The sequence below is a fragment of the Engystomops pustulosus genome, chromosome 10 (assembly GCF_040894005.1).
Source record: "Engystomops pustulosus chromosome 10, aEngPut4.maternal, whole genome shotgun sequence".
Taxonomy (NCBI): Eukaryota; Metazoa; Chordata; class Amphibia; order Anura; family Leptodactylidae; genus Engystomops; species Engystomops pustulosus.
In genome coordinates this window covers 13125411-13146366 of record NC_092420.1, presented here as the reverse complement: position 1 = coordinate 13146366, position 20956 = coordinate 13125411, and the positions used below count along the sequence as shown (strand labels likewise).

General features: G+C 46.5%; 1 protein-coding gene across 1 annotated transcript in view; it reads left to right on the top strand.

Annotated features, from left to right (window-relative positions):
* The window catches only part of GXYLT2 (glucoside xylosyltransferase 2), a 41746-nt gene extending 24645 nt beyond the window's left edge, over window positions 1-17101 (top strand). The window contains exons 4-7 of the mRNA XM_072128176.1: window positions 5709-5960; window positions 9140-9263; window positions 10442-10614; window positions 11728-17101. Coding sequence (XP_071984277.1) covers window positions 5709-5960; window positions 9140-9263; window positions 10442-10614; window positions 11728-11910 — 732 coding nt within the window. The 3' untranslated portion in view covers window positions 11911-17101. The remainder of the gene's footprint in view (window positions 1-5708; window positions 5961-9139; window positions 9264-10441; window positions 10615-11727) is intronic.
* The last annotated feature ends 3855 nt before the right edge of the window (window positions 17102-20956 follow it).

Below are 20956 nucleotides of genomic sequence, written 5' to 3'. Positions count from 1 at the left end.
GATTTTCCCTGTATTGCCCCGGGATTTCGGCGCACGCGATCGGATTGTGGCGCAGACAGATTCGGAGAAACTGCCGCATTTAAAAAAAAAAAAAGTGTCGCTGGACAAGCACTTACCTGCACCCGGCAATGGATTGTGAACTCCGGCGGACTTCAGTGCAGCAGCGACACCTGGTGGACGTCGGAGGAACTGCCTTAGTGAATCGCCGGAAGACCCGAATCCACCGCAGAGAACGCGCCGCTGGATCACGAATGGACCGGGTAAGTAAATCTGCCCTTATGTGTTTGCAAGGATATATGTTTACCTACCCACATCCACCATCGGGGGGAGCTCAGGAGCTTGCTGCATACTGTTCATTGAATAGACAGTATTCAGTAAGCTCTTTAGCTCCCCCTGGTGGTTTAAAGCATGGAATAATATAGAAATAATGATCTATTGGTGGGTAGATCTGCCCGAGCCTGACCGTGTGTTATTACAGATGTCTCTGGGAATTAACACTGAACGTGGGAACCAACCCTGATAGATTTCATTATGCAGCGCTATATGTATATTATTTCACAGTTTAAGCCCCTGATGTGACCCCCTAGCACCAGACATGGGGTGGGGAGGGGGTGGGCTGCAGCACCTGTTCCTTAGAGTGACAGGAAACCTCCTTAAGGCTTATTCACACTGTGCTATATATTAACACTTTGCATTCTGCAATGAGATTACTTGACTTCTGTCTTTGTGGTTTACTGACCGTATCCCTGGTGTCTAGTGGAATGAGGTTTAGTGTCTTCATGTTGAGAATCTGTGGCTTGTGTTCACATGTTGTGTTATTTGGCTTGATGTCCACGTCCTAGGAGTCTTAAAGTTTGATGGTCTTTGATGGTCACATCTGTAAGTGTCCAGAATCCATATCCCTGGTGTCTTGGGGTCTATGGCCACATGTGGTCCTTAGGTTTAGTGATCATTCCCTCAATGTCCCTGGTGTGTAGTGGTCTATGCTCAAATATATGTTAGAATAAATAGATTTAGTGCCCATGTCCCTGGTGTCTAGTGGTTTGATACTCGCATATGTAAGTGTTCTTGGTTGGGGGCATATGTTTTTGCTCTATCTGGAAATCTACTCCATCAAAATCCATCCTGATAAACCGGGACACTTACTCATAGATCCAGGCACCGGGACTGTGGTATCTTATATTTGTTATCCATGGCCTCCTCCCTTCTAAAAGAAACATATAAATTGTGCTAATGGCCAGAATGACTCCTGGGTGTTGTTACCAGAGCCCTTCTGTTCTGTAGCTTCCCAGGCTGTTACACTGTCTCACCCCCCCCCCCCCCCTCTCCCAGCCTTCCCTCCCTCTGCCTCATGCATACAGTGAAGGGGTGGTGCTCCTGCACAATGTAACAATCAAGGTTTAAAATTATGCTAAAGACCCAGAACGCCTCTTGGGGGGCATTAGCAGAGCCTCTCCATGGTGTAACAGGAGCAGCCCCACTGTATGCTGGAACATTGTCTGCTGCAGTGAGATTACGGTCCGCCATTAAGACTGACGGAGACTTTCCCAATAAATGCTGCCTTGGAGGCGTGTGGTGACTTAAAGCCATTGATGCGCCACTAGGGGATTCTGGGAAATATGCACATATGTTTTCCTAGATGGGACAAGCAAAAGCCTGCCTCTTTTGTTACCTTGTAAGGCAGCTCCCTTACCATCCAGCATGACTCTATGGAAGCCTAATGACATGAGGTGGGATTAAAACCAAACCAGTCTATCCGAGAAGGAACAGATTCCCAGCTGTAGGTAGCGCTGTTTCGACCTGGTTGGGTCTCTCATGTAATAATCAGATTAGAGGAGGCAAAAGGAGGGGGAAGTGCATGGAGGAGCCCTTCTGGCTCATTAACTTAATTTTAAAAGTTGATATTAGAAGGGAGGAAGCCCTGGATTACAAATATAAGAAGATACCACAGTCACGGTGCCTGGATCTGTTAGTAATGTCTCTGGATTATCAGGATGGATTCAGATGGCAGATTTCCTTTAAGTATAAGGACCTACAGTAAAGGGAAGTGGGAGAATACACAAGCATGGGGAGCGTATGGGGAGCGCATGGGGAGTGTCTCTTGCTCTGGAGGACCTGGCATAACTGTGCTTTACACAAAAACTCATTGGGGCACATTTACTTACCTGTCCGAGGAGTTCACCCGAAGTGCATTGTTCCGACGATAACGCACTGTGCCGCGATTCACTAAGATCGTGCGCCCGATATCCTGCATGTGTCGCTTCCCCGCTCAGGTCCGCCGGAGTTCACCTTCTTCTTCCCGGTGCATGTAAGTGCAATGTCTTGCGTCACAATTTGAGATGTTGAATCCCGCGCTCATGTCCGGATCCGTCGCATGAAAGCAAGCGCAGCCGCGCTACAATCTGAACGCATGCGACACAATCCCCTGTTAAATACCCGTCCCAGCCGTGCAATCCCCGAAAACGTTGGGAAGTCCGACGGAAATGCGATCCGCGGACCCTTAGTAAATAAGCCCCATTGATTTTAATAGGAGCTGTGTAATCCTTCAGTTCCCCTGTGGTGGCGCTGCAGTAACATTGAACACTTCCTGTCGGGTCCCTCTTCATATAACAATTAATCGCCGGGATTTTCATAGCCGAAAGTGAACAAGCCCTTAGTATTCCATGCGGGATGTAACGTCCCGGTGAAGAAGTAGCGACTTTGGATTCTAAATGGAATGGCTAGGCCTTAAATGACTCTTTCAGTAGGACACGAGGGGGGGGGGGGGTAGCTTCCATCCTTGGGGGTGTATTAAATGTTAAGTGTCTGTCTTTCAGCCGGGGATTGCTGGGTGAGATTACATCTCGTGGCGAGTTAGAGATAATTACGAGGTGCGTTGAAGTGATGGAGAGCGCGCGGCAGCTGTGAGCTGGAGAGCGCGGGGTTAATTGCAGTGTTTCCCCGGTGATATTGCACCCTTTTATCTACCTTCATTGTAAGGTACAGAAGTGCAACGCAAGTTCTCACTTCTCCGGCTGCCAAATAGCGGGAGCGGACGCGTTTCGGCAACTATTCAATTTAGGACTCCTGGAATTTAATTATCATTGTCACCATCTCTGATGATAATTGGTGTCTCGTGCGCTTGTACTCCTCCCGTAGAGCTGCCCGGGTCACTGCTGGGGGGTAATTTGGACACTACAGCAAGGGAAACTGCATGACTAGCAACCCCCTAGTATGGTACTGTCCAATAGAGGATAATATACACTGAAATTCCTTTAATCTGGCATCTGATTATCCAGAAACTTTGATAATCTGCCTAGTAATATGACAATGGAGAGCAGCATGGTGGCTCAGTGGTTAGCACTACAGCCTTGCAGCGCTGGGGTCCTGAGTTCAAGTCCCAGGGTCAACATCTGCAAAGAGTTTTTATGTTCTCTCCCTGTTTGTGTGGTTTTCCTCAAGGTCCTCCGGTTTCCTCCCACACTCCAAAACATACTAGTAGGTTGATTAGATTGTGAGCCCCATTGGGGACAGGGACCGATTTGGCAAACTCTTGTGCAGCGCTGCGTAATCTGTGTGCGCTATATAAATAATAAGGAATTATTATGTATTATTATTGTGTTGCCTACAGCCACCACTAGGGGGAGCTCACTACTATACAATTTATAACACTCCTGCTTAATCCATATCTGATGAGCTCCCCCTAGTGGTGGCTTTATACAGAGAGAATTTCATTATGTACCACTGAAGAAGGAATGAAAGCTGAATTTCTGCTGTAAAATGTAGCTCCAATCTTTAAAGGGAATGTATCAATGCGATGGACCTTATTAGGCATTGGCTTTGGAGAGCCGTGTTATCATACACTTTTGTATGCTATTAGTAGCAGCAGGATTGTGAAAAGTGGATTTATATGGCATGTCTTAACACTGCTGTGTTCTTGGCTCTCTGCATTAAACTGCATCACAACTCCTGCTCTCTACTCTGAGTAAAAGCTGTAAAAGGATTCTAGTTGAATACGACAACAGTCTTTAATAGGAGAGTTGAGGGAATGTGAAGCAGTTTAATGCTGAGAAACTAAGGGTACAGCAGTGTGAGGACACACAAACAATGCACTTGGAGAAGCTACCATCCCGGAATATAATTAAATAATTCACAGTTCTGCTGCTACTAACCACATACACAAAGGTTTGATTACACATCTCTTCCAGAGATAATGCTTAACACTTACTGGAGTTCAGTTCACAGAGCACAGCAGTGTGTGAGGACATACCCCTAGTGCAAAAACTTCAATCCTGGACTATAAATCCATATATCACAGTCCTGCTGCTACTAACAAAATACAGAAAGGTATGAATACACATCTCTTCCAGGAATAATACTTAACACTTACTGGAGTTCAGTTCACAGAGCACAGCAGTGTGAGGACATACCCCTAGTGCAAAAACTTCACTCCTGGAATATAAATCCATATATCACAGTCCTGCTGCTACTAACAACATACACAAAGATATAATTACACATCTCTGCATAGACAATTCCTAGCACAGGTAGGAGTGCAGACTCAAAACTGCTGGTAAACTCCTGTGAAAAAAAATAATTGCAAAATTTCTAAATTATGTCAAAATACATAGAGGTTTAGTTTTTTGATTAGTGATCTACTCATCTAAATTCTCATGAATATTAATGAGTCTTAGAATCAAGTGCCGTAATAATTGGGCTAATGAATTTGCACCGCTAATTACTTGCATAATCGGCTGATGTTGGGTGGAGTCTAAGATTAGTGTATATAGATGGAGACAACCTGTGAATGTATCGTCGCATAACAACGTTACATTTAAAATATTTTTATAAAATTCTTTGATAAACTTTAAATATTGTTTTAGAATAATTTAGAAAATTATAAAAAGAATCATCTATCATCATCATTTAACATGTAATATTTATAACAATTTAAGAGGAGAACATACCTTAGGCTGACATTGTTCTTTCTACTACTTAGCTTTGCCGTGCAGACTTGGATAGGATTAGCAGAGTCATCTCATTAAAGGGGTTTTTCAGGGAGTTTGGGAAAAAAGCACAAAGGTCCTAGTGAGCCCCTGTTACATAGAACTAGTGACATATAACATTTTTCAGGGGAGAACATACCTTAAGCTGACATATTGGGGCTCATTTACTAAGGGCTCTGCGGGCGCACTTTCCCGAATTTTTCCGCTTTGCGCTGAATTCCGCAGGGATTTTGGCGCACGCGATCGGATTTTGTCACGTCGGCGCCGGCTTTCATGCGTCAGAAAGGGGGGGGGGGGGTCATGGCCGTCGGATAACCTGACGGATTTGGAAAAACCGCAGAATTTAAAAAACGAAAATTGACGCAAGATCAAGCACTTACATGCATCGGGAAGAAGCAGGTGAACTCCGGGGGACCTCGGCGCAGCAGCGACACCTGGTGGATATCGGGCGCACGACCTTAGTGAATCCTGGCAGAACCCGAATCCTCGTCCGAGAACGTGCCGCTAGATCGCGACTGGACCGGGAGTAGATGACCCCCAGTGTTCTTTTCTTACTGCTCCGCTTTGTTGTGTAGACTTGGATAGTATTAGCAGATTCCTCTCATTAAAGGGGTTTTTCAGGAAATTTGGTAAAAAAAACCACAATGGTCCTAGTGAGCCCCATTGGCATAGAACTAGTGACATAGGGTCACAATATTTTAACCCCTTTGTTTCCATGGACAGATGATCCTGCAGGACGTGGACTCCTTGCTCTACGTAGACACGGACGTCCTCTTCTTGAGGCCCCTGGATGACATCTGGGCCTTTCTCAAGCAATTCAATGACACTCAGCTGGCAGCAATGGCTCCCGAGCACGAGGTCCCCAAGATCGGTTGGTACAGTCGCTTCGCCCGGCACCCATTCTACGGCGCAACGGGAGTCAACTCCGGGGTGATGCTGATGAATCTGACACGTATTCGGAAGCAGCAGTTCAAGGTAAAAGGGGTTAATAACTCTCGCTACACAGGAGATAAATCAGTAGCCTTGGTGATGTGTGGGATACAATGTATCAGGATGGATGAGTGCGCTTAATGTGCCCGGCACAGGGGGAGAAGAGAATCCATGACATATTAATAGTCCCTACAGCCGGAGGGGGAGGGGAGTCCGTCCTTCCAGGGAATAGAGATAATGGAATGAAATTTTTCATACAGGGACGGATAATAGAAAAAAATATTTTACCAATATTAGAAAGTCTCCTTGTTTCCTTTCTAGAGGTCAGTGTTATTACAGAGATTTCTTAAAGGGACCTCCGCTCTGCCTGGTGATTGGGCAGATCCGGCTCTCTCCTATGTAAGTGAATGCTGCTCAGTGCATTGGTACGGAACCCAATCTCTGTGGTCCCACTGATCAGCGACCTATGCCCTATCCTGTAGAAGATAGAACCTGTCATCAGGTTTTACCCCACTAAACTACTATCCCCCTCTGGTAGGGTATGAAATGTCTTTTCTAGAATTCCCTCTTTTATGTGAAATCTCACACGTCTTCCTAATAATAATAATAATTCCTTTATTTATATGGCGCACAGAGATTATGCAGCGCTGCACAGAGCTTTGCCAAATCGGTCCCTGTCCCCAATGGGGCTCATAATCTAAACAACCTACTAGTATGTTTTTGAGTGTGGGAGGGAACCGGAGGACCCGGAGGAAACCCATGCAAACACTGAGAGAACATACAAACCCTTTGTAGATGTAAACCTGGATGGGACTTGAACCCAGGACCCCAGCGCTGCAAGGCTGTAATGCTAACCACTAAGCCACTGTGCTGCCCTACAAAAAAATCTCCTCTAAAGTCAGGCAAATATGACTCTTCTCTGCTCATTTTCACATGAGATAAGTCAGGTTTAGTAGGTTCTAGGGGGGGTGTCAATTCAGGAACCCCTATCTTCTGTTTGATACTACCTAAAAACAAGCATTTTGTGTTATATTAAAGATAAAAATCTCATCTTTTAGATAAAGCTTATGGTTCTGTGAGCTACAGAACTGGACATACCAATAGTTACATAATAGGCAGGAATTGGATCTTTATCTGAAGCTCACATTTCCAACTTTCCAACTTCTGTAGGTCACAGAAGCTTAATCCTAATGTCATCTGAAAGATGTGATCCTTATCTTTAATATGACACCAGTAGCCTGTCTTGAGGTGTTATATAACAGAATACACTACTGCGATCTCTAAGCATGACTCAACTTATGTAAAAATTGGATGAGAAGAGTCATATTTGCCTGACTTTGGGGAGATTTTTTATAGGTAAATGGATTAGATTTCACATATAAGAGGGAATTCTATAAATGACATTTCATACCCTACATGAGGGGACTAGTAGTTTACTCTCTGGGGACTCTGTGTCCCCTATATGTATTGCTTTATAGTCAGAGGTCCATTGAGATCCAGGAGCTTCAGAATGTACAAAATGCTGGATGCTACACCTCATGGGATGGTTGCTGTGCCCCTGATCAATATGACATTAGTTTTGAAAAAATCCATCCACCCATTCAGAAGATATGGCCCTCGGAAGTTTACAGCTCTTAATAGCCAAGGGGGCGGTAACCTAACCCATAGACACACCCCCAGAGAAAAGGCCACCGCCCAGTTGGCTAGTATAAACTAATTCCTATATGATCTTCGACTGTTTTTCACAAAACTAACGTCAAATTGCCCAGGGGCGCAGCAGCAATGTACAATCCCGTGTGTACGGCTGTAAATTCGTGTCCCTCTAATAGACCGACTCTCATCAGTGTTAAAAATAAAGTGCCGCTGCAATAAAACCCGCGCAGAAGAGACGCGACTGTGACTACCGGGCTGATAAATCGCTGCCGAGGTGCTGTAAATCAGGGCAATCTCCTCGTGGAGTCACTCCGTCAGCGCTACATTGTGACAGGCGCGTTACGGATCAGCGGGATCCTCTCTCAAGGTGAACGGCGGCGCTCATGTCCTTACTGATCTGAGACACGGACGTCAGCGGAGAACAATGGGGAGATGTAGAGCGCTGGCACCGGCTCCGCTTATTTACTGCAGAGCGCCGGATAATCGCTTACTGGATGTGCCGGGGCTGTAGGGAGATAACCGGAGCAGATAAATCACACGGAGCGAAACGCCAGGGAATGAAATGTCGCTCTAACCGCCAACACGGACGCCCTCCGTATATATGTAATAATTCACCATGTTTTACACTCTGCTGTAATTACATGGATCTCTAATATGATGAATGGATCTGCAGCTTTTTAATCTAATCCCCGCTTCAGACTTTCAAGGTCTCTGCTTGCTGTCAGTGAATGGGACAATCACCTGAGAAAAGCTATGTTCTCTCTGTGTTTACGTGGGTTTCCTCCGGGTTTTCCGGTTTCCTCCCACACTCCAAAAACATACTGGTAGTTTGATTAGATTCTGAGGACAAAGACTAATTTGACAAGCTCTGTGCAGAGCTGCGGAATATGTTGGCGCTATATAAATAAAGGAATTATTATTACTATTATTATGCTTGGTCGTATGCAGGTCTGTTATATTGTGTCTCATGAAAGTAACCGCTAGGGAGAGAAGAGTGTTGGTATTCGGTCACAGCAAGCAGAGATCTTACAGGAAATCTATCATCAAATTCCAGGGACACTTACTCATAGATCCAGGCATCGGGACTGTGGGAATCTTCTTATATATGTTATCCATGGCCTCCTTTCTTCTAAAATCAACTTTTAAAATTATACTAATGAGCTTGGAAGGCTACGGGGGCAGTTCCCAAGGCCCCTCCATGCTGCAGATTACCAGGCTGTTTCACAGTTTCCCCCCTCCCGTCTACTCCCTCATCATCTCCCCCTCCCTCTGACTGATGTAATCTCACTGGAAAGGGAATTGCTCCTGCACAGTGTAACAGACTGTGAATCTTTACCACGGAGGGGCTCTGGTAACCACCCCAGTAGCCTTTCAGGTGCATTAGTGTCATTTTAAAAGTTCATTTTAGAAAAAAAGGAGGCCATGGATAAAGTTATAAGAAGATGCCCACAGTCACGGTGCCTGGATCTATGAGTAAGTGTCCCTGGGTTATCATTGAGCTTGATTTTGGTGGTAGATTTTGAAGAAGACTGCAGAGTTTAAGTTTAATTATTACTTTTTTCTTTCTGTAGAATAACATGATTCCCGCTGGTCTGTCATGGGAAGAGATGCTTCATCCGCTGTATCAGAAATACAAAAATTACATCACGTGGGGAGACCAGGATTTACTAAATATCATTTTCTACTTCAACCCAGGTAAGAATAATGATCAGCGACAATGACATAGCAGCATGAGATACTGGGAACTTATAGTAGTCTAAAATCCACCTCTGTTTTTATCAGTGCCTACTACTTGTTCTCTCCCCCATGCTTTACACTGCAGTTAGAATAGATTCTAGACACTTTATGCCTCCTTTGATAGTTTTTAAGTCTTAGGCTATATTCACACTGCCGTTGCCCACCCGTACCATACCGTAGCGGGCAACGGCAGTGTACGGGGAGAGGAGGAGGAGGTGAGCGCAGCTCACCCCCGCCCCTCTCCATAGGAATTAATGGCGCACGGCGCCGTACTACGGATAAAGATAGGACAGGTCCTATCTTTTTCCGGGTACGGAGCGGTACGGTGCCGCACGTGTGCAGCACCGTACCGCTCCCGTAGGGCGCCGTGCACCCATTGACGTCTATGGAGGACGTATATCGGCCGTTTATACGTCGGCCGTATATAAGTCCTCCATACGTCAGTGTGAATATAGCCTTAGTCATTAAAGGACACTTAGGCCTCATTCACATGCCCGTCTGTGGGGATGTATATTTGCCCTCAAATTTGTGGCCGCATATACGTCCCCATAGATGGCAATGGCAGCCCGGCAGCGGTACAGTGCCACACTGGGAAAAGATAGAGCATGCTATATCTTTCCCCGTGTGTGCGGCCGTGCACCATTGTTTTCTATGGAGTGGGGAGGGGGTCACCTCCTCCTCTCCAGCGCACGGTGGGTATCCCACTTTGTGAATGTACCCTTACTCATAGATCCAGGCCCCGTTTCTGTGGTATTCTGCGGTCGCAAACTAATCTGCTCCCTCAGCATTTCCCCAACTCCTTCTGCCTGGCAGAATTTCACACAGTGGAAAGAGGGGGAAGTGCTCCTGTACAGTGTAAAAGCCTGTGAAGCTACAGCAAGGAGGAGCTCTGTTAACCCCACCTCCAGAGTCCTTCTGACTCATTAGCATAATTTTACATTGGTTTTAGAAGGAAGGAGGCCATGGATAACAAATATAAGAAGATACCACAGTCACATTGCCTGGATCTATGAGTAATGGCCCCGGTTTATCATGATGGTAGATTTCCTTTTTAATATGTCCCATTTTTTATCATACAATATTGAGGATAAAAAAAGTTGTCTAGAAAGAAAGTTTCTTGACTTTTGTATTTGCAGAGAATCTCTTCGTATTTCCGTGTCAGTGGAATTATCGTCCGGATCACTGTATGTACGGGAGTAACTGCAAATCTGCAGAGGAAGACGGCGTATCCATCCTCCACGGTAACAGGGGCGTCTACCACGATGACAAGCAGCCGGCGTTCAAAGCCTTCTATGAAGTGATACGTGATGTATGTGTACTGGATATTCCACATCTTTGTGTTGACCATAATCCCTGTGCCGAATGGAATTTAAAGATTTCATTCCGTGTAGTGGCACTTCCCTAAATCTTTAGTCCCCATTTTTCTGATCACCTAACAGAACTACGCTGTAAATCTGAGATGAATGGGAGGTATGACTCTAGCATTACAATTATGCTAATGAGCCATGAAGAGGGTGTTACCATAGGCCCTCAGTGCTGTAGATTCACAGGCTGTTACAATGAGCAGATCATGTCTCCCCCTCTGCCTGTGTAATCTAGCAGCAGTAGCAGCAGGCAGTGCATGGTGCATGCTCTGCCCCTTGTAACAGCTAGTGAAGTTACAGCATAGAGGGGTCTGGAAACACCCTCCAGAGTCCTTCATGCTCATTAGCATAATTTTAAAAAGTTGAATTTGAAGGAATGAGGCCATGGATAACAAATATAAGATGATTACCACAGTGATGGTTCCTGGATCGATAAGGAAGTGTTATATCATGATGGATTTTGATGGTAGATTCCCTTTAAGGGACTGATCCAACAAATTTGGGATAGTGGGCAATTTGGGATCGGCCCTATTTTGACAATTTAAGTATTGGCAAATGTGTCACCATTCATTCCTTCTACAGATATATGAAGTATTGGGTTGATTCACAGTTTAGGAGACCTACACTGTAAAAATGTATAATTTTAAGGGGTATTCCACGAATGTTGGGAACACATTGGTGGCCGGAGAAATTGTATTTACTCATACTTCAGCCTCTAGTTCTTTGGCACCGCTGTGGTCATGGGGCCCATTTTGGGCTGTCAGTGTATAGGGCACATATGGCGCCCGGGACGTCACTTGTAACAGAGGACAAGGCACCACTGATTGAAGAGAAGATGGTCCCCGTGACCCTTGACACTTCTAGCCCGGTGGCAATGCTGGAAGGAGATGTACAATGTATTTTGACTACACCGGCCACAGTCCTAAGGATGTTTTTGAGCATTAGTGGAAAACCCCTTTAAGAGGCGATGTAGTAATACACGTTGACTAACTGTTTTTTCATACAATTTTTTTAAATTCATGTCTTAAAATCATTGTTTCTGCCTCTCTCCCCCCCAGTATCCGTTTGATGGAAATCTCTTCCAGTCCATGTATTATCCGCTTCAGTCGAAATTCCTGGAGAGCGTCCATACGCTGTGCGGTCGGGTCCCGCAGGTGTTCCTCAAACAGGTTGAGAATACAATGAAGAAGGTGTACGAGAAGCGAGTGATGTTCTACGCCGGATCTCGAGTACGCGGCTGAGGAAAATTGATGTGGACGAGGTTCAAGGCTTTACAGAAATTATTTAAAAAAAAAAAAAAAAAAAACAACCACTTTTTTTTTTTATATGAACAAAAGTTTTTATTGGTAAAATTTAAAGCTATGCAAAAATAAGTGGAAGGGGAGTGATGCGAAACAAGGACTCAAGGGCAAACATTGAGGTGTTTCGGTGGATTTTCAATCTGAGGGGAAGGACTTCACATTGAAATGCAGAAGATTCTGACAGGAAAAAGTATAAATTATACAAAACAAAAAATCCTGACAGAAAATATTGGAAGATGTCGAATGTTTTTTCAAAAATTGAGGGGGATTCTTGAAACTGGAACTGAAAAAGATCTGCGTTGACCAAGCAGCCAATCATAGCGCAGCTTTTATTTTGTAAACTGTTCATGTAAAATAAAAGCAGGGCTGTGGTTGGTTGCTGACTGCAAACAACAATGTCTCATTAGGTCTCTCAATCACTGTGGCCTAAAATTCAGTCTGTTGCCATCGCAACCAATTAGAAATCAGCTTATAGGTTCCCAGCTGAGGTGTAACCAATCAGAGGTCACCTTCTATTTTTCAAGATAGAAAGTGAAAGTAAAGACTTGATTGGCTGCGATTGGTGATAGGTTTAATTTTTTCGACATGTTTTTATACTTGGGGCCTATGTGCGTCACTTTTAATACATTTTATACTCCTTTTTATTTCTTCTTCGTGGAAGGGAAGTCTGTGTGTGCTCAGGCAAATGATCAGCTGTTGCCCATAGCAACGAATCAAGATGGCGGCTGTTTTCTATAGACATGGCTGCAAATTTGTTTTCCCTCTCTGGTTGCCTTTTTACATAACTGCTATCATATTCTTCCAGATGCTGAGGATGCATGTCCGTAATTGTAGCAATGACTAGAAATTGGAATATAATGGGATTATTTGGTAAAATCCCTTTAATCGTGCATCTAGTCTTAAGAGAATCTGTAAAAAAAACTCTTTTGAAAGACTTTCTATGACCATCCGATAGTCCAGATTGCGTAATAATCCCGTGTAAATGTGATAAAAAAAATCTCTGACCGTTTTGTGTCTGCAGCTCCTGTGCTATGCTATGTGTCTCCGAGGTAATTCTCTGTACTCGGATCCTAGTACCTGCACTCATACTCCGTTCCATCTGTCCTCAACCACAGTATGAGCACCGTAGGTTAGCAATAAGTAACAGACAGATGGATGAGAGCAGGTCTGCGGGGTCCGACTACAAAGAGTTTGTAGTCTGTTACCATAGAGACGTGCAGAGGCTATAGGCAGAACTCGTAGATTTCCAGCAAAAATGACTTAATTTTTCATAAATCGGAAGAAGGCGGAAGCGCACTTGAAGTAGTAACTAATATGCAACACTTCTCAGCAGCCAATCGGACGTTGCTTTCTTATTGGACGATAATGTGCTGTGAATAATTTTTATTGTTTGTTATAAGAGCTTTAATTGTGTATTTCGAAGCTTTAATTAATATAGATATTCTATACAATGAACCTATGGGATCACAGGGCAGGCGGATAGTGTGCATCGTATATATCCCAATCTGACAACTGGGCTGTCCTGTCCGGGAAATGGTGAGATCTGGTTGTCAATTAAAGGGGCGGTTGTAATCTTCTTATATTTGTTATCCATGGCCTCCTTCCTTCTATAATCAACTTTTAAAATTATGCTGAGGGGCTCTGGGAGGAACATTTCCAGTGCCCTTCCATGCTGTAGCTTCAGAGGTAGTTACACTGTCCTCCTCACATTTTATGAGGTTACATCAGGGAGCAAAGGGGAGAGGAAACAGTGTGACAAAAATGTGAATTTACAGCACGGAGGGGATCTGGTAACACCCCCAGGAGCCCTTCCGGTTCATAAGCATAATTTTCAAAGTTGATTTTGGAAGTAAGGCGGTCATGGATAACAAATATAATCAGATTACCAGAGTCCCGGTGCCGGGATCTATGAGTAAGTGTCCCTAGTTTATCAGGATGGATTTTGATGGCAGATTTCCTTTACGTATGAGAAAGACCTGTACATTGTAATTCAGTCTTCACCCCCGTGGCTGGAAGTCTGGCAGCTCCTCCGCATACAGTTTTCATTACTGCCCATCGCATCCACACTTTTTCACAGCGGGCAGTAATTGATAGTAGCGCCGCTACAGCAGGAAATCCAATACGCCCGCACTTAAGCGACTTTTGTGTAATGCTGATGAACTGCGTCGCGCTGGAAGGAGGTTAGATTAAAATGTTTGTTGTCAAACAGGTTATGATTCGGGGCGAGCGCAGCCTGGCATTGATTCACAGGGAGCTGGCAGGAGATGCTGTGGTGCCATGCATTGGCAGTATTGGCGCTGCATGGGGCCGTATCATACACGCCATAAGGTAACCAAGCTGAGTGATGTATACAGTCAGCGCTGGTATTACTGGGAGCTATATGGCGGTAAAAGAATTTTTTTAAATGTTATATTACTTGGCGGTATTATATGCAGTTGTACGGCTCTATATGGCACTAGTCTAAAAATCTGCACGTAGTCCAAAGAGCAGCTCAGTACATACGACAACGAGAACAGTTCAGCTCTAAGGGTGATGGCACACATATGCGTTTTCAATGCGTTTTTAAGCAAAACGGGCCAAAAACGGATTGAAAACGCATACGTGTCACATCACCCTAAGAGACTTCTGATAAATCTCCCCCCTATGAACGGGTGTTGTCTGTCTTCATAGTAGGTCGCCCCATAGAAGTCTAATGGAACTGGAAATATATGTCCGTATTTGCAGATCAATTGCTATTTAACACAATCATGTGACGCTTTATGGCAGGTGTTGCAAACTCATTTTCACCGGGGGCCACATTGGCCTTGTGGTTTCCCTTTTGCTGTATAAATGCATCTACTCCTTAGGCTGATGTCACTCATGGCGTTTTTAGCCCGTTAGTGCATTTTCAGATCATAAAAAACGCATGCAATAAAAACCGCATACGTTTTTTTAAAAAAGCCTACGTTTTTGAAAATGCATGTGTTTTTGTCCGGTTTTCCGAATTTGCGCAATTAAAAACGGACAAAAATGCATGCATTTTCGAAAAATGCATGGATTTTTAAAAACAGATGCGTTTTTTAACACATGCGATTTTTACGATCCGAAAACGCACTGACTAAAAACGGCCTAAAAATGTGTGACATCACCCTTAAAGGAAACCTCCCATCAGGAATCTACCTATTAAAGTAGATCTGATGGTGGTTTCACTTTAATAACCTAAATCCTAAACTATTCTTAGGTAGGTTTCCTTTAACAGGTAAGTGAGCTGTTTAGTAGTCACATTTAAACTGCATATCCATCACAATCGGCGTTTTGAGGGCAACCACAAAGCTGAACATAATGTATGTATATATATATATAATATTGGAAAAAGAGGGGAGAGCGGTACCTGTATTAAAGATTCAAATTGGGTGCAAAATCCCGGAACCTTGACATGGATTCCAAAGTAGACAAATAGAAAAGAATGGCAGCACTCCAAGATTTCCAGTGGAATCTAATAACCTGAGATGCCGCCATAGACAATATGTGCCCCTACAGTAGCCAATAGTCACAGCGCCCCACACAGCAGCCAATAGTCACAGCGCCCCACACAGCAGCCAATAGTCACAGTTCCGTCACAGGAGCCCATAGTCACACTATAGGCCACAGATAAGGGGCATTATAAGGAGTTGCCTACAGAAAATGGGAATTTATAATAGGATTTCCTGTAGCCCCATCACCTAGAATAGCCCCCTGTCTGTAGCCTTCCCAACATATTTCCTCTCCTTTCAAAACAGCATTTATCCTCTCTTTTTGATCAAAAACAAACATGAACTCGCCTTTCCCGGTTCTTCCGAAGAAGCAGCAGCCTTCTTCTCTATTCCTCTGTGTGGCGGTAGTACGCAACTCTAAGGCCGGAGGCACACGTGGCGTTTTGAACCCGTTTTTGGGCCGTTTTTAAGCAGTCCGTTAAAAAACGCATGTATTTTTTTGAAATTGCATCCGTTTTTTTTTTGGTTTTTCCCAATTATCATAATTAGCATATTTAGGGAAAAACTGATGCGTTTTCAAAACAGCGGATGCATTTTTAAAACGCATGCGTTTTTTAACTGCTTAAAAATGGCCCAAAAACAGGTTCAAAACGCCACGTGTGCCGCTGGCCTATAGCCAGCAGACGTGATGACATCATCACTTCTTCCAGCTTCTGAGCCATGTAAGTCTCGGTACAGAGAAGAAGACCGCTGCTGTTTCAGGGGAATGTGGAAAGGTGAGTATCGGAGTAGCCTAGGCCCTATGCTGCTCTCCTGGCTGGGGCATTCTGGGTAAAGGATAAGACAAGGCCGCAGGATTTATGTTTGACAACCACGCGTTAAGGGGGTCGGACAAGCTAGTGCCATCATTTTCCAATCTTTTTGCTCATGGAGGATCCGCAAAACCAGATCACTGATGGTTGACACATGTCCGTTTTTTCGGACATACAGCTCAGAAATTGATTACGCACTCATGGCTTACGGACCACAGATGCGTAGTTTGCGGCCTTACAATGTGCCTTTAAGGTTCTAGCATCTTCCGTTGGCCCCAGTGACTCCATATTAGTTCAGGTAGACCTCACCTCGCTCCACGTTACATCATACATGTACTACACGTTAGCATGTTTGCTCTGTTTTTATTGTTTGCTTTGTGTTTCTATTTATGTGCATTTTATTATACTGGAACGGTAAAATCCTCGTTTGCGACTTCCTGAGGTAACTCTCTATCGATTGTTTATGTCTCCCAAGGAGACAATCGTGGTGAAACCATGTACTCTCATCATTTACAGCCGTACGGGACTTCCGGGTACAGCACATTGCTGGCTAGTGTGTCGCTATCTAGATGGTCCATATAGAACAGTGGTGCACTACAAGGCAGCTGTGACACTACAACTCCATCGGACAGGGCATGATGGGAGTTATAGGTCCACAGCAGCCACCACTGATGTAAATGTAGCAGTTGTACTACACATAACTGAGCAGACTATTGTGTGTATGGATTTAGCACAGTGAAATAGGATCCAAACACCAAATAGCTGCTCCCAATTTGTGCAGGTTTTTAACCTTTCAATGTTTGTCTTTGTGTTTTTAGACACATCCCATGTACAACATAAACCGGAAATAAAATTGGTATAAATGTGTTACGTTGTCAAGTGCTTATTTATTAATAAACCCGAATGGGAGGGGTTCTAGAACTAGGACAACCCCCTTTATTCTGGCTCCTCCCAGGGATGAATCTAAACTCTCTGCTGCTTAGGGCAAGCCATAGAACAGCGCCCCCTCCACCCCATCCAGAAGTAATACATCAGATTATTTTCATTAGTAGGTGGGTTATGTGCTAGGTGTGAAGAGACATGGTCTCCGTCTTATTGTAGCTGGTGCTGCCTGAGGCAAGAGGCTCAACTTGCCTCATGGATGTTACACTCCTGGCTGAACACAAGGGATATGTTGTATTACAATGTGCCTTACCACTTTATTGCATTAATTGATTTTGTATTGATTGTCTACTCCCAGATTAGTGAAGGGGCATTTTTCTCTGAAACACACGGACATGGTTGATCCATGGGGAATCATGGACGGATTTCATGGACCGACCACAATGCAGAGGAGGGGACTATTTGCATCACAGTTATAACTAATCACGGTTCCTGTAGAAGGGACTCTGTGCAGTTTATATCACTATGATGCTTGCGGTACAGTCCACGGCACAGCAGTCGGTACGTGAAATATGGCCAAAGCACGCTCCGTAACTTATGGGCAAAGCACAGTCCTCATCAATAGGACCCCAACCACTCCCCAAAAACCTTCAAAAGCTTAGTGTTTGGGGTCTCCAAGGTGAGGGTTTGCCTGGATTCCCTGATCACCAGGATCTTCATCTTCATATAGTGCAGTTGCTTGGGTATAATGGGGGCTGTAGCTACTATAAGGGTTCCGGGTTCTAATGCTGGAGCATACAATGAGCACAGGACACAGAGTGGCACATGGAGGAGAGGAGAAGCTGCAGTGTGCGCTGCAGGGAGGAGGGAAGAAGCTGCAGTGTGCGCTGCAGGGAGGAGGGAAGAAGCTGCAGTGTGCGGAGCAGGGGGGAGGGAAGAAGCTGCAGTGTGTGGTGCAGGGAGGAGAGAAGCTGCAGTGTGTGGTGCAGGGAGGAGAGAAGCTGCAGTGTGTGGTGCAGGGAGGAGAGAAGCCGCAGTGTGTGGTGCAGGGAGGAGAGAAGCTGCAGTGTGTGGTGCAGGGAGGAGAGAAGAAGCTGCAGTGCAGGGAGGAGAGAAGAAGCTGCAGTGTGCGGTGCAGGGAGGAGAGAAGAAGCTGCAGTGTGCGGTGCAGGGAGGAGAGAAGCTGCAGTGTGTCGTACAGGAAGGAGAGAAGAAGCTGCAGTGTGCGGTGCAGGGAGGAGAGGAGAAGCTGCAGTGTGTGGTGCAGGGAGGAGAGAAGCTTCAGTGCAGGGAGGAGAGAAGCTGCAGTGCAGGGAGGAGAGGAGAAGCTGCAGTGTGTGGTGCGGGGAGTAGAGAAGAAGCTGCAGTGTGCGGTGCAGGGAGGAGAGAAGAAGCTGCAGTGTGTGGTGCAGGGAGGAGAGAAGAAGCTGCAGTGTGTGGTGCAGGGAGGAGAGAAGAAGCTGCAGTGTGCGGTGCAGGGAGGAGAGAAGAAGCTGCAGTGTGTCGTACAGGAAGGAGAGAAGAAGCTGCAGTGTGCGGTGCAGGGAGGAGAGAAGAAGCTGCAGTGTGTGGTGCAGGGAGGAGAGGAGAAGCTGCAGTGTAGGGTGCAGGGAGGAGAGAAGAAGCTGCAGTGTGCGGTGCAGGGAGGAGAGAAGAAGTTGCAGTGTGCGCTGCAGGGAGGAGAGGAGAAGCTGCAGTGTGCGGTGCAGGGAGGAGAGAAGAAGCTGCAGTGTGCGCTGCCGGGAGGAGAGGAGAAGCTGCAGTGTGCGCTTCCGGGAGGAGAGGAGAAGCTGCAGTGTGCGCTGCCGGGAGGAGAGGAGAAGCTGCAGTGTGCGGTGCAGGGAGGAGAGGAGAAGCTGCAGTGTGCGGTGCAGGGAGAAGAAGCTGCAGTGTGCGGTGCAGGGAGGAGAGAAGAAGCTGCAGTGTGTGGTGCAGGGAGGAGAGAAGAAGCTGCAGTGTGTGGTGCAGGGAGGAGAGAAGAAGCTGCAGTGTGCGGTGCAGGGAGGAGAGAAGAAGCTGCAGTGTGTCGTACAGGAAGGAGAGAAGAAGCTGCAGTGTGCGGTGCAGGGAGGAGATAAGAAGCTGCAGTGTGTGGTGCAGGGAGGAGAGGAGAAGCTGCAGTGTAGGGTGCAGGGAGGAGAGAAGAAGCTGCAGTGTGCGGTGCAGGGAGGAGAGAAGAAGTTGCAGTGTGCGCTGCAGGGAGGAGAGGAGAAGCTGCAGTGTGTGGTGCAGGGAGGAGAGAAGAAGCTGCAGTGTGCGCTGCCGGGAGGAGAGGAGAAGCTGCAGTGTGCGCTTCCGGGAGGAGAGGAGAAGCTGCAGTGTGCGCTGCCGGGAGGAGAGGAGAAGCTGCAGTGTGCGGTGCAGGGAGGAGAGGAGAAGCTGCAGTGTGCGGTGCAGGGAGAAGAAGCTGCAGTGTGCGGTGCAGGGAGGAGAGAAGAAGCTGCAGTGTGCGGTGCAGGGAGGAGAGGAGAAGCTGCAGTGTGCGGTGCAGGGAGAAGCTGCAGTGTGCGGTGCAGGGAGGAGAGAAGAAGCTGCAGTGTGCCGTGCAGGGAGGAGAGGAGAAGCGGCAGTGTGTGCTGCCGGGAGGAGAGAAGAAGCTGCAGTGTGCGGTGCAGGGAGAAGAAGCTGCAGTGTGCGATGCAGGGAGAAGAGAAGAAGCTGCAGTGTGCGGTGCAGGGAGCAAAGAAGAGCTGCAGTGTGTGCTGCCGGGAGGAGAGGAGAAGCTGCAGTGTGCGGTGCAGGGAGGAGAGAAGAAGCTGCAGTGTGCGATGCAGGGAGAAGAGAAGAAGCTGCAGTGTGCTGTGCAGGGAGAAAAGAAGAGCTGCAGTGTGCGGTGCAGGGAGAAGAGAAGAAGCTGCAGTGTGCGGTGCAGGGAGGAGAGAAGAAGCTGCAGTGTGCGCTGCAGGGAGAAGAGAAGCTGCAGTGTGCCCTGCAGGGAGGAGAGAAGAAGCTGCAGGGAGGAGAGGCTGCAGGGTGTAGAGAAGAAGCTGCAGTGTGCGGTGCAGGGAGGAGAGAAGCAGCTGCAGTGTACGGTGCAGGGAGAAGAGAAGAAGCTGCAGTGTGCGGTGCAGGGAGAAAAGAAGAAGCTGCAGTGTACGGTGCAGGGAGAAGAGAAGAAGCTGCAGTGTGCGCTGCAGGGAGGAGAGAAGAAGCTGCAGTGTGCGGTGCAGGGAGAAGAGAAGAAGCTGCAGTGTGTGGTGCAGGGAGAAGAGAAGAAGCTGCAGTGTGCGCTGCAGGGAGGAGAGGCTGAAGTGTACGGTGCAGGGGGGAGAGGAGAAGCTGCAGTGTGCGGTGCAGGGAGTAGAGGCTGAAGTGTGCGGTGCAGGGAGGAGAGAAGCTGCAGTGTGCGGTGCAGGGAGGACTCCACAGCCCTGCACTACACCAAGCACCAGATTTGGTTTTAGGGGGGGGGGTGAATTTTGATGACTTGTCGCTTCTGGTTTCTCTCGACGCACTGGAAATATCCTCTTAGCCAATCACTGGCTACCAAGAAGACCCCCTCAGCCAGTGATTGGCTGGTATAGAGGGCATTCCCAATGTGCCAGGATCGGCAAACACTTTTAACAATTTCTTTTGTATATTTGGGGCCCCTATGATTCGGTGCAGGATCCCTTCAATGGTGACAAAACGTTGCGGCATTAGCCGCCATGATGGCCCTGTCCCCTCTGACTGGTGCATTGGTGTGCAGGGGGCCCAGGGCAATTCCTAAGGATACGAAACAACACAATACACCCGCTTTGGGGCGATTTCTTGGCATGCAGCTGTCAGGGTGATTTTCCTGACACATATCCAGCAGTTTGTCACCCTCCCGCACCCACAGTCATAAAATCCGCACCACCA